Raw genomic sequence first — 14,490 nt, forward strand, 5'->3', positions numbered from 1 at the left:
CTTCACTTTCTAATGCCATGGCAAATCACTCACCTGTCAAATATTTATTGAGTATCCCCTACACCAGGTAATGTGCAAGATACTGGAGATGCAGGGATGAACAAGCTAGGTCTTCTTCCCTTAAAGAAGGAGCAGGCAAGATAGGAGACCTTTCATCATCTCAGTGACAGAGATTGAAGATAGGAATCAAACCCAGGCAAGAACAAGAGGGCCATCACAGAGTCAGGGGGTTGATTTAAGGGAAGAGTGTGTTCTCATTACAGGCAGGATGTTGAATTTTACAGTTATCTATGTTCAGACAAGAGCAGGAATACTCTATTAGGTTTCAAGCTCAGTTACCTTTCATCAGCTTTCATATAGAAGCATCATTCATGAGAGATACTAGGATACAGAATAGAGAAAACGGACTGTAAAAGATAGAAAAGTTAAGGCAGGATCCTAGGGAAAGATGAGACCTGAGGCTGGCCTTGAGGCATTTGACTTAGAGCAAGCATATTGTGGGAAGGAATTTGCATGACCCAAATCCCAGAAATAGAATCTAACAGTGCACATGCAAGGTAAGTCATGATGAAAATGAAGGAAATGCAAGGGTCCTATCCTGAGGCTATAAACCTTCTGAAACTACATGAAAATAAATCTTTGTGTCTGTACATACTCACATTTCCCTTGGAAAGAATCTGTAGTTTTCATTATCATTTCAGTTCATATGTCAAATTGTTGAGAGCCACTGGGAGGGTCATTGTCAAATTTAGAGATGAAAGAAAAGGGGTGAAGAAGAGTAGATTTATTGAGTGCCCACCATGTGTCAGCCACTGTGTTAGGCAGTCAGAATATAATTGTTAGGCAGTCAAGATGTAAAGATGAGTAAGACTTGACTTCTGTCCACAAGGAGTTTATGGTCTGGTACCATAGACAACAGTGTGATGTGTTATCACCTTAAGGAAAGTAGAAAGCACAACCATTTATTCAAGGAGTTTGGCTAAAAGAAAATAGTTACAAGAATATAGGTAGAAGGGGCAACAGGTTCTGGTGAGGGTATTTTAGGGATGGAGAAGAGACTAACATGTTTTGGCAAAAGAGAAGCAGTTTCTGAAGAGAGATTTGCATTTCATCTGGAGGTGTTCAGCTTGTGTGGGGGAGGCATAAATGTTGGAACCAGCCCTTGGAAAATATCTTACATATTTAGTTTCACAAACCAACTTAACATTTTTTCCATTTATTATGCCACTATACAGCTGAAATGAAAGAATTCATTAGCACCTTTTTTAGGATCATATTTGCCTACACTTGGCCAATGAATATATTGAAAATGATTTCAAGAGAATTTAGGGACTGTTTTGTTTTTCTTCTCCTTTAATAAGTTAGAGGAAAGTTTCCCATAGCAGCAGAAGTGTGACAAACCCCACCTGTCAGGCTGCACAAAATGCACCCTTAACTTAAGTGAGTAACATGATTCATAACTAAAGCAAACAACTGTTAGAGTAACCATATTCAGATTTCTCTACTTTGGTAGCAAAATTAATCTTAAGCTATGGTGCTGTTATTCAGGAAAGCCAGTTTGTTTTACATTTTGTTAGTTTTTTTTTCCCTTCCCAGTTTTTAAATCCAATGAATTACAGAAACACTAGTGCCAGAGAAATTGTTTTCAAATATAGATGTCTACCAAAGTGTAGGCATAGACAGCTACACAGGATTTGTGTATAAATTGGAACTGGAACCTGTCAATCAGACAAAAAGAATATAGTAAAAGGGTAGGTATGTGAGCCATTGTAGGAGACAGAGCCAGCTAGACACTTAAGCAGTCAGCCAGTGATCCACTCCTCCAGTCACATGCATCCTGTCATGGATATTGTAATCATCTCCTGAAGGGTCCTCTTGAGCCCATGTTTTAGAATCAGCAAGTACTCGACTCCTGGGTCCACCACAAGCTAACTTTCCCATCACTTGGGAAAGATTGTTAACTTCATAACCTCACCTGTAAATGAGGATGATAATATTCATCTCATTTGGTTTAGTGCAAAGATTATATGAGAAAATACATGTCAAGTATTTAGTGCTTGACTGACTGTAACCAGTCAATAAATGGTAGCTGTTTTACAATTATTATTCTTTTATCTACTCTTGTTCCTTTACTGTTTTCTTCCATACATGTGTTCACATGTCCTTTCTAAACACAGATCTGATCGTGTCATGCTTCTGCTCATAATTTTTCAGTAGTTACCTAATACCTACTAGAGAAAATATAAGCTTCAATAGCAGGACATTAGAGGATTCTTCACTATCTGATCGGTCATTGTTTTCAACATTCTGTCTCCCATATCCACTCTGTTTCAACCAAGCTGAACCACTTAACACTGTCTTTTTGTATATTCTCCCTATTGACCCCATTGACTGGAATGATTTTCCCCTTGGTATCTGAGGAAAGTGTTCATTTTGCTTGACTCCAAGAATTCTTCACTAATCCTTCTTTTCCCTCCCAAACCCCTCCCAAAGCAGAATTGTGTGCTCTCTCGTCTTTCTGTTTTTGTTATAGCCATTACCTAAATCTGTTAGCACTTAAGACATTTTTTGTAACTGTTTATGTATCTGACTTTCCTGCTAGACTGGGAGTTCTTTGTGGGCAGGAGTCTCTTCATCACTGTATCCCTAGTGCCTACCACAGTGCCCGGCAGAAGAAGGATCTCTTTCTTTTTTTTTTTTTTTTTTTTTTTGAGGCGGAGTCTCGCTCTGTCGCCCAGGCTGGAGTGCAGTGGCGCGATCTCGGCTCACTGCCTTTTATGTCTTGTGTAGGCCCACTGCAAAACTGGGATTTTATAAACCACAAGGAAAGTTTTTCAATGTAATTTCTGGCTTTGATTTGAATCATAAAAAGGAAAATGTGTTTATATATTATTCTAAAACCACTTCAATCAAATCCATTGTTTTCTTAGCTTCTATTATTTTTAAAACATGGCCAATATGACAATATTGCCAAAAACAGTTATTGAGGAGTGTAGCATTTCATTTATATCTTGCTATCTCAAACTTTTCTTTCTAGTTCAGCTCCCTGGCCCAGCACCTAACATTCGTGCATATGCAACCTCGCCTACCTCCATCACTGTTACGTGGGAAACACCAGTGTCTGGCAATGGGGAAATTCAGAATTATAAATTGTACTACATGGAAAAGGGGACAGATAAAGAACAGGTATGAAGTGAAGCAACTTTTCAAACCATTGATTGGAATAGTAAAGTCGAAATATATTTCCAAAACTCAATAGTTGCTTGACTGGAAATTTGAGGGAGAAAAAGATATATAGGAAATGAAAAGTTGACAGATTCTATTTCTTTGTACCAAGTTTTATTGTGTAGTTTTTACCAGCAGCGGTCACTGAACATCAAGCAGTATTTCTAAGTAAATTGTCAGTTTATGATTAATCTGCTTTGACTGTTAAAGAACCTTATGTAAAAGGGATAAAATCTGTTTCATGTAGAATATAGAATTTGTATAGCTAATTCTTTAATTTCCAACTTTTCTTTTGGCTTGAGTTGTGTATGTATAAAATGTTTTATTTTATTCAAGGATGTTGATGTTTCAAGTCACTCTTTCACCATTAATGGGTTGAAAAAATATACAGAGTATAGTTTCCGAGTGGTGGCCTACAATAAACATGGTCCTGGAGTCTCCACACAAGATGTTGCTGTTCGAACATTGTCAGATGGTGAGTCTTTCTTCCTCTGGAACAATATACCACGCTTGGTGCCCCTGGTGGTTTAGTTGTAAGATCATGGGCTTTGATGTCTAGAAGATTCAGTTCAGATCCCAGTTCTACCTCTTTCTGGTAATATGACTTTAGTAAAGTCTGAACACCTTTCTTTACATGTAAAATGTAGATAATACCAACTTCATTGAGTTGCTATAAAGATTGAGTGAGAAAACATAGAACATAAAGTGCCTCTTACTGAGTAGGCTCTCAGCATTTATATAAGTAAATACCATTGCTTGTTCATAACACAGACCATTCCAGGGCTTTTGGAAGACTAGCCTTGTTCTACTTAGCAATCATATTTGCATGCCAAATTAGTCTTTCTAGTTCCTCCATATTTGTGACTGTTTTATTTCTCACCTGTGACTGAATTTCTAAATTAAGTTATATACATACCCATGACCTACAACAGTGTTTTTTGAACTACAGCTTGCCAAAGAGATTAAGTAGGTCAAAACCAGCATTTAAAAATATGTATATTTTTAAAATAGAACAGAAAAGATTAGAGTTCATTGCACTTAGTAAGGGTATATGTTGTTTCATGAAACTCAGCTAAATCTAATGTTTTAGAAAAATGTCTTTTTTTTTTAATTTATTTATGTGTATACAGCTCTTATATAAACACACATGCTTTAGAAGCTATAGTTTAACTCCCTTAAGAAAATAGTCAAACTTAACATCACCAATAAAAGAACAGGCTGACATCACGTGCCTCCTTATGTGATATGTGGAGGAAGACACAATATTACTTCTGTTGTATTAGTCCCAAAAATATTTAACTTGAATCTGATCATGATGAAACAATGAGACACATCCCAATTGAGGGAAGTTCTGCAAAAAAAAATTTTTATTTTAACTGACTTGGATTCTCAAAATATATTAGTTTTGTGAAAGAAAAAAACGGTTGAGGAATCATTCTAGAATCTAGATTAAAGAAGAGTAAAGACATATGAAATAAAATATGTATGATCTTCGGATCCTGCATCTGGACGTAAAAAAAAACAGCCATAAAGGACACTATTGGTATAATTACTTAATGTTAGATACTTACAGTATTAGGCAATAGTAAATATTAGATGTTATTAGCTATATTAGATAATATTTTTGTGTTAAAATTTCTGAGTATGATTTTCGTATTGTGCATTTTGTTGGAGGATGTCCTTGTTCGTAGGAGATACGTGGCGATACACACTGCAGAATTTTGGAGTGAAGTATGATGACTGCAGTCATCTCTCAGATGATTCAGAAACAATATGTAGAGAGATAAATCTGTATACATATACATAGAGTAAGATAAATAAAGCAGAGGTTGCAGAATATTAATAATTGTGAATCTGAAAATAATAGCCATTCATTGTACTATTCTTGCCACTGTTTTCCATGGGCTTGACAGTTCTCAGGATTAAAAAGTTGGGAAGTCTGGTGCAGTGGCTCACACCTGTAATCTCAGCACTTTGGGAGGCCAAGTCGGGCAGCTCACTTGAGCCCAAGAGTTCAAGACCAGCCTGGACAACATGGCAAAACCCCATCTCTACTTTAAAAAAAAAAAAAAATAGCTGGGCATGAGTGGCACACATCTTTAATCCTAGTACTCAGGAGACTGAGGTGGGAGGATCACCTGAGCCCAGGGAGGTCAAGGCTTCAATGAGCTGTGATTGCACCACTGCACTCCAGCCTGGGTGACAGAGTGAGATGCTGTCTAAAAAAAAAAAAAAGTTGGGAAAAAGAAAACAAATAAACTGTAGGTGGTTATACCTTGGCTACTGAACTACATAAGCCAGTTAGTCAAGATATTGGGGAAAAGTTAAGGGAAAAAAAAGTTTACTGTAGGCTCTTAAATCTACACATGAGGCAAATTTTAACTGCATTAAGTGTGTTGGCATGTTGACTACAGTATCTGTGGGAATTGAACACATCTCAGCATGGTGGCTAGGGGAAGCACTTTGGAATAATGCAAATCTTGGTTCCGATACCAGGTGAAACAAATATCTTGGACAAGTTAACTTCCCTCTACCTCTTCTGTAGTTTTCTGATCTACAAAATGGAAATGATAATAGAAACTCTGTCCTGAGATTATTATAAGGAATAAGTGCCTGCCATGTAATGACCATGCAGCAAATCTTTACTATAATGATGATAATGAAGACAATTATGACAGCTATGTTGGATGCCTCTGCAACTCAGTCACTTCTTAACATGGAGATGACTGGATCATTAATGTACTTTTTTCAAAACACCATGTGCCTAGGTCCTACTCTAGACCCTCATTACCTGAATCTCTGAGTGTAGGCTTAAGGCACTTTGCTGGGCACAAATTACAGAAATTAGCAAGACACATTGTTTTGTCTTCCAGAAGCTATAGTACAGTGGACACTTAGTTGTATACCTGGTCACCAGATGTTAGAGACAGAAAAGGAGAGGTTTCCATGAGTGGATTGGGAGAGAAGGGCTAAAGTCAGCAATTTGTGAGTGCAGAGAAAACAAATTCGGTTTACTTTGCTTGCTCTCACCAATATGAAGGGAGATACTAGAGAACGTGTGGGCCACACACTTTGAGATAACCCTGGGTTATGTTCTAAAGTGAGGAACTAGGCCGGGCGCTGTGGCTCACGCCTGTAATCCCAGCACTTTGGGAGGCCGAGGTGGGTGGATCACAAGGTCAGGAGATCGAGACCATCCTGGCTAACACGGTGAAACCCCGTCTCTACTAAAAATACAAAAAAAAAATTAGCCGGGCGTAGTGGTGGGCGCCTGTAGCCCCAGCTACTCAGGAGGCTGAGGCAGGAGAATGGCGTGAACCCGGGAGGCGGAGCTTGCAGTGAGCCGAGTTCATGCCACTGCACTCCAGCCTGGGTGACAAAGCGAGACTCCATCTCAAAAAAAATAAATAAATAAAGTGAAGAACTAAAGTTATGTGGCTGTTTGTTTAACCAACAGTCCCAAACTTCTCACTTCTAAATGAGTATTTTCTGGTATCTGGTTGCCTCAGGAAGCCAGATGGTTCACTCTACCAGCTGTCATTGCTTAAATATCTTTGCTCTCCTTGGGAACTGCCTTCAAAACCAGCTTAGAAACTCCACAAGAAAAGCCAGGCTTACTGATGTATGTACATCTCATTTTGATCCATAATGTCATTACCCCATTCAGTCACTTGCCGTATTCCAGAAAAACATGATTGTCTGCCAAGATAAAGATAGACCAGGGCCAGATGCGGTAGCTCATGCCTGTAATCCAGCACTTTGGGAGGCCGAGGCAGGTGGATCACCTGAGGTCAGGAGTTCAAGACCAGCCTGGCCAACATGGTGAAACCCCATCTCTACTAAAAATATAAAAATTTGCCAGGCTTGGTAGCAGGCATCTGTAATCCCAGCTACTCAGGAGGCTGAGGCAGGAGAATCACTTGAACCAAGGAGGCAGAGGTTGCTGTGAGCCAAGATTGCGCCATTGTGCTCCAGCCTGGGCAACAAGGGTGAAACTTAGTCTCAAAAAAAAAAAAAAAAGATAAACCATCATCAATAATACTCAAAAGAATGCATTTAAGGTTCTGAGTACATACGAGGTCTAGAAAAGTTGAGAGTTTTTAGAAGAGTTCAGAGCCACTATACATCCTTGAAATAAATATCTGACTTCCCAAAGGTACAACCTGGCCTGGGTGTGGGTGCTTTCCCATATGAAAGTGTCTTATGTTAAAAATTGAACCAGGCATGGCCATATGTCATCCACATAGTATTGTCAACATGAGGGCATTGGCAGCTAGTTTAGATCTGGTCACGTAATCAGTGTTTGAGATTTGCATTTGTTTAAAGTCCAGTTGGCCGGGCGCGGTGGCTCAAGCCTGTAATCCCAGTACTTTGGGAGGCCGAGGCGGGTGGATCACGAAGTCAGGAGATCGAGACCATCCTGGCTAACATGGTGAAACCCCGTCTCTACTAAAAATACAAAAAACTAGCCGGGCGTGGTGGCGGGCGCCTGTAGTCCCAGCTACTCGGAGGCTGAGGCAGGAGAATGGCGTAAACCCGGGAGGCGGAGCTTGCAGTGAGCCGAGATCGCGCCACTACACTCCAGCCTGGGTGACACAGCAAGACTCTGTCTCAAAAAAAAAAAAAAAAAAAAAAAAAAAAATAAAGTCCAGTCAAGATGATCACATGATGGGTGATGTGTGGGTGATTTTTTAAAAAAAAAAAATTTTTTTTTGTTTGCTTCTCTAGTTCCCAGTGCTGCTCCTCAGAATCTGTCCTTGGAAGTGAGAAATTCAAAGGTAAAACTTTATGACGCTGCTGTTCATTTTTACTGGTATACTATTGCGCCTCACAGGGGCTTATAGAAAGGGAGATTCTGTGGGAAAGCATCAAAATAAATGAATGGCAGTGTTGTAATAGTCTGCATTTGAAAATACTAAACCTATAAATTAGAGCCTAACTGAAAAAAATCACAAGCAAAGAAATAAAAAGACATAGATATTACACTTGCATTAAAGCTGGGCTTAAAAACCAACTCATTTATTCTCCTTAATTTTGCTTCCTTTCTCTGATGCCAAAACTGCTTTAGCGTTTCTGCAAATAAATTGTTCTTTTTCTGTAAAACATTACATTCTAGATGTTAACTGTTCCGAATCTTAGTGGTACGGCAGAAGGAAATAAGTTGTTTTTAACATGGTTCCTTAGTGCTGTGAGATGAGCCCATGTGAATCAAAGGCAGACCTCTGTCAGATTGGTTGTATCTCCTCAAACTGTCCCTCCTAGCCAAGTTTGCTGTGTTCTTAGGGCCGTGTATGCCTCTCAGAGGCTCAGAGCCCTTCTGGACTACACAGACAACTGAGATATTCAGTCCTTTCAAGAAGTACTATAGAGAGCCAAATGCAGTGGCTCGGAGGCTGAGGTGAGAGGATCACTTGAGCCCGTGAGTTCAAGGCTGCAGTGAGCCATGATTATGCAACTACACTATAGCCTGAGTGACAGAGTGAGACCCCCTACTCTAAAAAAATAAGAAAGTACTATAGGATTCCTTTTTGTCTTTTAAGAGGCAACCAGCTGTTAATTAATCATCCCCTTTTTAAAGAGTTTTAGATGAAGATTTCAGCTCTTCTGCACTGGACACGGGAAAGAATCTTTATACCTAATAATAGTTTACTTCCCTAATCCATGGGCTTCTGGCCTTCTTATACTTTCCTTCTGAAAACTTTTCTGAGACTTTTAGCCAACATCATCCTTCTGGCAAAACAGCCAGGAGATCAGGGGTCCAGAGGGTACTACTTGAATGTATAATCTTCCCATTTGATCCTTGAGGGTTTTAGAATTTAAAGGTATTTTTGAGTGATTGTTAAATAACTTTGTAAAACTCTGAGTACCTTGCTGCCTCTATGCTTCTTCTCTTTACACTGTGAAATCAGGATAAAAATATGTAAAACAGGACCAAGCTTTTGATATATTCAGCCTTTTTTCTATAATCCTGTCTTGTGCAGAGTATTATGATTCACTGGCAGCCACCTGCTCCAGCCACACAAAATGGGCAGATTACTGGCTACAAGATTCGCTACCGAAAGGCCTCCCGAAAGAGTGATGTCACTGAGACCTTGGTAAGCGGGACACAGCTGTCTCAGCTGATTGAAGGTAAGCTACCTTGCACATAGGCAAAAGGTAGACTGTGTCTTTCTCAGATATTGAATTATGCTAATCTAATGACTGCTCTGAGCTGTCGACTTATGCAATTTTAAAATGGTTCAGAAAATTTTTAATGGTTCAGTCCACTTCTGACTTGATAGAGATTAGTGGAAAACATTCTTAAAGGTTCTGCTATCTCTGAGTGGTGAGATTGAGTTTGATTTTTCCTTTCTTGTGTTTTCTGCATTCTCCACGTTTTCATTTTTGCATGTATGTATTTTTTTTTTGTAATCTGAAAAAATGATTAAACAAAGTTATATAAGTATGGAAATTACTCCACTCAGTCTAGTTGGTAACTGAGGTCTACAAAATGGTTTTTGTAATACCGACCACCACTCGTGTGTACGTAGCCTGAAACAGTATTTGTGAATAGCTGCCTCATTGCAATAATCATACATATGACTATGGACACGATAACATTTTAGAAAATACTATCAGGCATAGCTCCTTCTGTATAGTTTTCCCTTCATATGCAACAGAATAAGTGGCATACCTGGTAAAAATTGATCCAAATGTGTATCTAATATGGGTTCACCCTGGAGATCACAGAGAATCCCCCGTCTTCCTCAAGTAGGGGAAGTAGAGTTGGCTAAGCAAGGGTAAGGTTCTTTTGCAGGAGAAACATGGAAGCCAGATTAAGTGCTTTCACCCTGTGAATATTGGGATCATGCCTACAAAGAATTGAGACAGATGCCCCAAGCTGTCCTTGTTCCATTGGGTTTTCATAGATGCTTAATATGGCTGCAGAATCTACTGTAGTCTGAGCAGACCCCATCCTGCCCACTCCTTTATTAGTTTAGCAGTGCCAAGACTCTGTCCTGCTCAGTTACACATGCCTCAGCTTTGGCACCATCACCCTACCTCTGTCCTAGGAGTAAACTCACATGGGCTGGGCCTGTTGGAGTATTGCCTCAGCTGCATCAGCTTAGTTTTGTCACTCAATAGAGCCCATCTGTTTTGCAAGCAAACAGATGAATTTGAGTCTAGTACATTTACAACCAGAAGGTGTGAGTTATCTGTAGCAGTAACAGTGTAGTCACAGGGCATGTTTAATCTTGGGACAAAAGCTCTGACTTGGGTAATTTTTTTGCTAGGAAACTCCAAAGCGTGCTGGTAGATAAGAACTATAAGAATGGGCGATATTGTCATTATTATCTAAGCCCAAGAATTAATTTAATCACCCTTTGGAAACTTTAACTTTCTTTGTATTTTATCTCTCCTGGGTAGACATTGAAAGGATTACAGAAGCTTGGCATCACCCACTTTCCTGGGACCCCAGGGACCAGGTTCTTGAGAGAACCAAAATCTGGGGCCAGAAAGTGTCATGTTTTCCAGCCAGGTGCAGTGGCTGATGCCTATAATCCCAGCACTTTGGGAGGCTGAGGCAGGTGGATCGCCTGAGGTCAGGAGTTCAAGACCAGCCTGGCCAACATGGTGAAACCCCATCTCTACTAAAAATACAAAAATTAGTTGGGCATGGTGGCACGCACCTGTGATCCCAGCTACTCAGGAGGCTGCAGCATGAGAAACTCTTGAACTGGGGAGGCAGAGGCTGCAGTGAACTGAGATCGTGCCACTACACTCCAGCCTGGGCAACAGAGTAAGACTCTGTCTCAGAAAAAAAGCATAATGTTTTCCCTTGTTTATAGGTATAAGTTTCTAAAAATTGAGAGAGCCATTGACAGTGAAAAACTGTGCTCTAGTAATCAGCAAGCTTCTCACTCCTCACCTCACAAATGGGATTGACTTCCTTCAAAATAGGAGAAGGTGAATGTTTGTCTCCAGGGGCTTATCTTTCAGTCTTCCAGCTTCTTCACAAGAACCCCACATCTCTTAGCTGCAGTCCATATCATGACTGCAGTAGACGGTACTGAGAAATATCACTAAGGGAGCACTGGCCACAGATGTTCTCAAAGTCAGTTTCAGCTGAGCATGATGGCTCACTCCTGTAATCCCAGCACTTTGAGAGGCTGAGGCAGGCGGATTCCTTGAGCTCAAGAGTTTGAGACCAGCCTGGGCAACATGGTGAAACTGTGTCTCTACAAAAAATACAAAAATGTTAATGGATAAGCAGAGACTGAAAAAAAAAAAGTATAAAAATTAACCAGGTGTGGTGGTGCTCGCCTGTGGTCCCAGCTACTTGAGAGGCTGAGGTGGAAGGATCATTTGAACCCAGGAAGTAGAGGTTGAAGTGAGCCGTGATTGTGCCACTGCACTATAGCCTGGGCAACAGAGGGAGACTCTGTCTCTCCAAAAAAAAAAAAAAAAAAAAAGTCAGTTTCATATTTTACTCTACATTCAGATAAATAACATTTGCCATTCGTAAGGCTTTTCATTTTGAATATTTAGTTGTATTTATTATATACTAGGCACCATTCCTGTTGCTGTTAAAAAAAGAATATGGTCCTTGCCCATGAGGAGATTATTCATTTTCTCAATGAAACATTTGATGTGTAAGCAAAATAGAATTTTTATGGTAAAAATGGCTTTATATTTATCAAGAAAATTCTTACATTTTAAAATCATATCTGGATGTATTCATTTAATAGATTTCATTGAACTTTTGTTGGCATGTTCTGGCACTGAGTATACAATGGTGAACAAAAATGGAGATGCTTGCACTCTTAAAGCATTAACTTGAAGCCTGATAAGTATTAGGGAGCAATATGGATCACCAAGATCCTTTACCAACAACACATTATATGATTAAATTTTAGGCAGAAGTAATTGTCGTTACAGCACTAAACAGATCTTGCCGTATCTTTATGATATGTATTGTATACCTTAGTTGTAGCCTATAAACTCTATAGGGTACTTAGAGGGAGAGGAAACTCAGCCTCTGCATGGTACCTCATTTTTGCTTGCTCTCTCTTACATCCTAATTGTCCCCAAAAGACAGGGAATGATTGGTTGGATTCTTTCAGGAGCTTCACTGAGCAGTGTTTGCTAGTAGTCCAGATGATTATCTGTCAACAAACAGTCTAGTACTTTCTGGTTCATTGAGTTCAAGGAGATAAATTGACTTGGGTCCAGGCATTTTGCTCCTCTCTTTTGTCTTGCTCCTTGCTTTGTGGGGCACACAGATTGTCAGGAAGGCCTGTTGAGATAGAACCTACCAACTCTTCTCCCCACCACGGGACAGGATTAGTTAACCAAACCAGGGCTTTTCTCGTGTCCTGGCCAAGTTACATTCTCAGTACTGTTGCCCTGATTTGTAGAACAGACTTTTCTGTGTGCATCTTTGTTGCCTTTGATACATTGGTAGATCACGTACTTTATTAGCTGGTAATGTATTAAAAGTTGCGTAACAAAGGGTTGGGTCAATTTCCACTTTTACTTACTATATAATCTATGAGCAATTGGTTGTTAAGGAATAGATTTTGAGACCATATTTGGTGCTTAAAATTTTTCTGCCATGGTTGTGAAGTGGCTCGGAGAACAGAGGTAACTCAATAGGATTTACATCTTTGCATTCTTTCCTTCTTAGGTTTTGGTGCCTTCTAAGACCAGATACCTTTGTTCCTTTGTTGTAACTCTTTCATTGTTCTTGGCCTCTTTTTGGCCTTAGCTTTCTTTGTAACACAATAAAGGGATTGCATTGAATGATCTCTCAGGTACCTTCAAGCTTTTAAACAAAAGTCTGTAATCTCCCGGGAGCTTCAGTCATTTCTGTTTTCCTCTTAGATTGTGTGGGCTTCAGCCTTTGCTTTATTTGGAGATGGAAACTACTCTATGTTGTATTTGCATTTTGCTTACACTGTATTAACTTTAACTGAAACTTTGTCAAGCTATATACTGAGTTGGTGACTGAGATACTTGCCTTAATGAGGGATTATTAATCTTTTGTTTTTCCAAAGCTCTGGTTTCAGTTGTCTTTTTTGTCATTTGGTCTCAGGTCTTGATCGGGGGACTGAGTATAATTTCCGAGTGGCTGCTCTAACAATCAATGGTACAGGCCCGGCAACTGACTGGCTGTCTGCTGAAACTTTTGAAAGTGACCTAGATGGTAAGAATAACAATTGGCAAGACTGACACACAATAAATACTAACTGTAGTCAAATGAGTCAAACTGGAAAGCCACAGACGTGGGTTGGATATGGCTCAAGTCTGAACATTAGTGTATCACACTGCTGTCATTCCTGTATTGCACCAGGCTGCTGGAATGGATTTTTTGCAGTGCCTTGTAGCGAACTGTCCTTTCAAGCAGAACTAGAGCAAATAAAAATGTGTATGTGCTATAAGTTGCATTTTTTTCCACCAAGGCCATTAAGTAGATGGATGATGTAAAATTTAAGGCTGAGCCACATAAATCATGCCTTTGTTTCAACGGCAGTTTCCCTTTTCTTTTAGTACTGGACACCTTGCCCTTTTTCTCACCTGTTCATTCAGTGAGTACTTCCAAAGGCATGTGTATAGGTAGCACCTTTATCAGTGATAGGTGCTGGACTTGGGAGGCAAAAGACCTGAGTTCTTGTTCTGAGTCTCATTTTACTAATTTTTTTTTTTTTTTTTTGAAAAGTGGTCTAACAAACTCACCCAGTCTAGAGTGCAGTCATGGTTCACTGCAGCCTCGACCTCCCATGCTCAAGCACGATCCTCCCACCTCAGCCTCCTGAGTAGCTGAGACCGCAGGTGTGTGCCAACGCACTTAGCTATTTTTTTTAGAGATAGGGTCTTACTATGTTGCCCAAGCTGGTCTTGAACTCCTGGGCTCAGGTGAGTCTTTCTCCTTGGCCTTGCAGAGTGCTGGGATTACAGACATGAGCCACCATGCCTGGCCTCAGTTTACTAATTTTTTAATTAAGGTCGTAATTTATGCCCTGAAAACGGTGTATGTGAAAGAGCATGTAAATTTCCTCCTTTGTAAGCCTCTTAGTCTCTCACCAATTGAATCAACTATGGCTCTAAAATTTCATGTTTTCTGGTTTATCATACTACTTAGGGGAGTTAGTAATTAGTACTATTGCTATAATGTGATGCTTAAACACCTGTTAACAACAGGCTTCCAATTACTCAGTTTATGCCTTTCTCATTCCACCTGGTAGAGTTTGGGAATGGGATGTGGGACCAAGAGAGATGGTAACT

At 39.8% G+C, this 14,490-nt stretch overlaps 1 protein-coding gene across 20 annotated transcripts in view; it reads left to right on the forward strand.

Moving 5' to 3' along the window:
• NEO1 (neogenin 1) overlaps positions 1-14,490 on the forward strand; it is a 258,851-nt gene that overhangs the window by 200,180 nt on the left and 44,181 nt on the right. For all 20 annotated transcript variants that reach the window (XM_015142627.3, XM_015142628.3, XM_077938021.1 and 17 more), the window contains 5 exon segments: positions 3,038-3,186; positions 3,562-3,700; positions 7,954-8,003; positions 9,207-9,354; positions 13,301-13,411. In XM_015142627.3, coding sequence (XP_014998113.2) covers positions 3,038-3,186; positions 3,562-3,700; positions 7,954-8,003; positions 9,207-9,354; positions 13,301-13,411 — 597 coding nt within the window.

The sequence above is a fragment of the Macaca mulatta genome, chromosome 7 (assembly GCF_049350105.2).
Source record: "Macaca mulatta isolate MMU2019108-1 chromosome 7, T2T-MMU8v2.0, whole genome shotgun sequence".
Lineage (NCBI taxonomy): Eukaryota > Metazoa > Chordata > Mammalia > Primates > Cercopithecidae > Macaca > Macaca mulatta.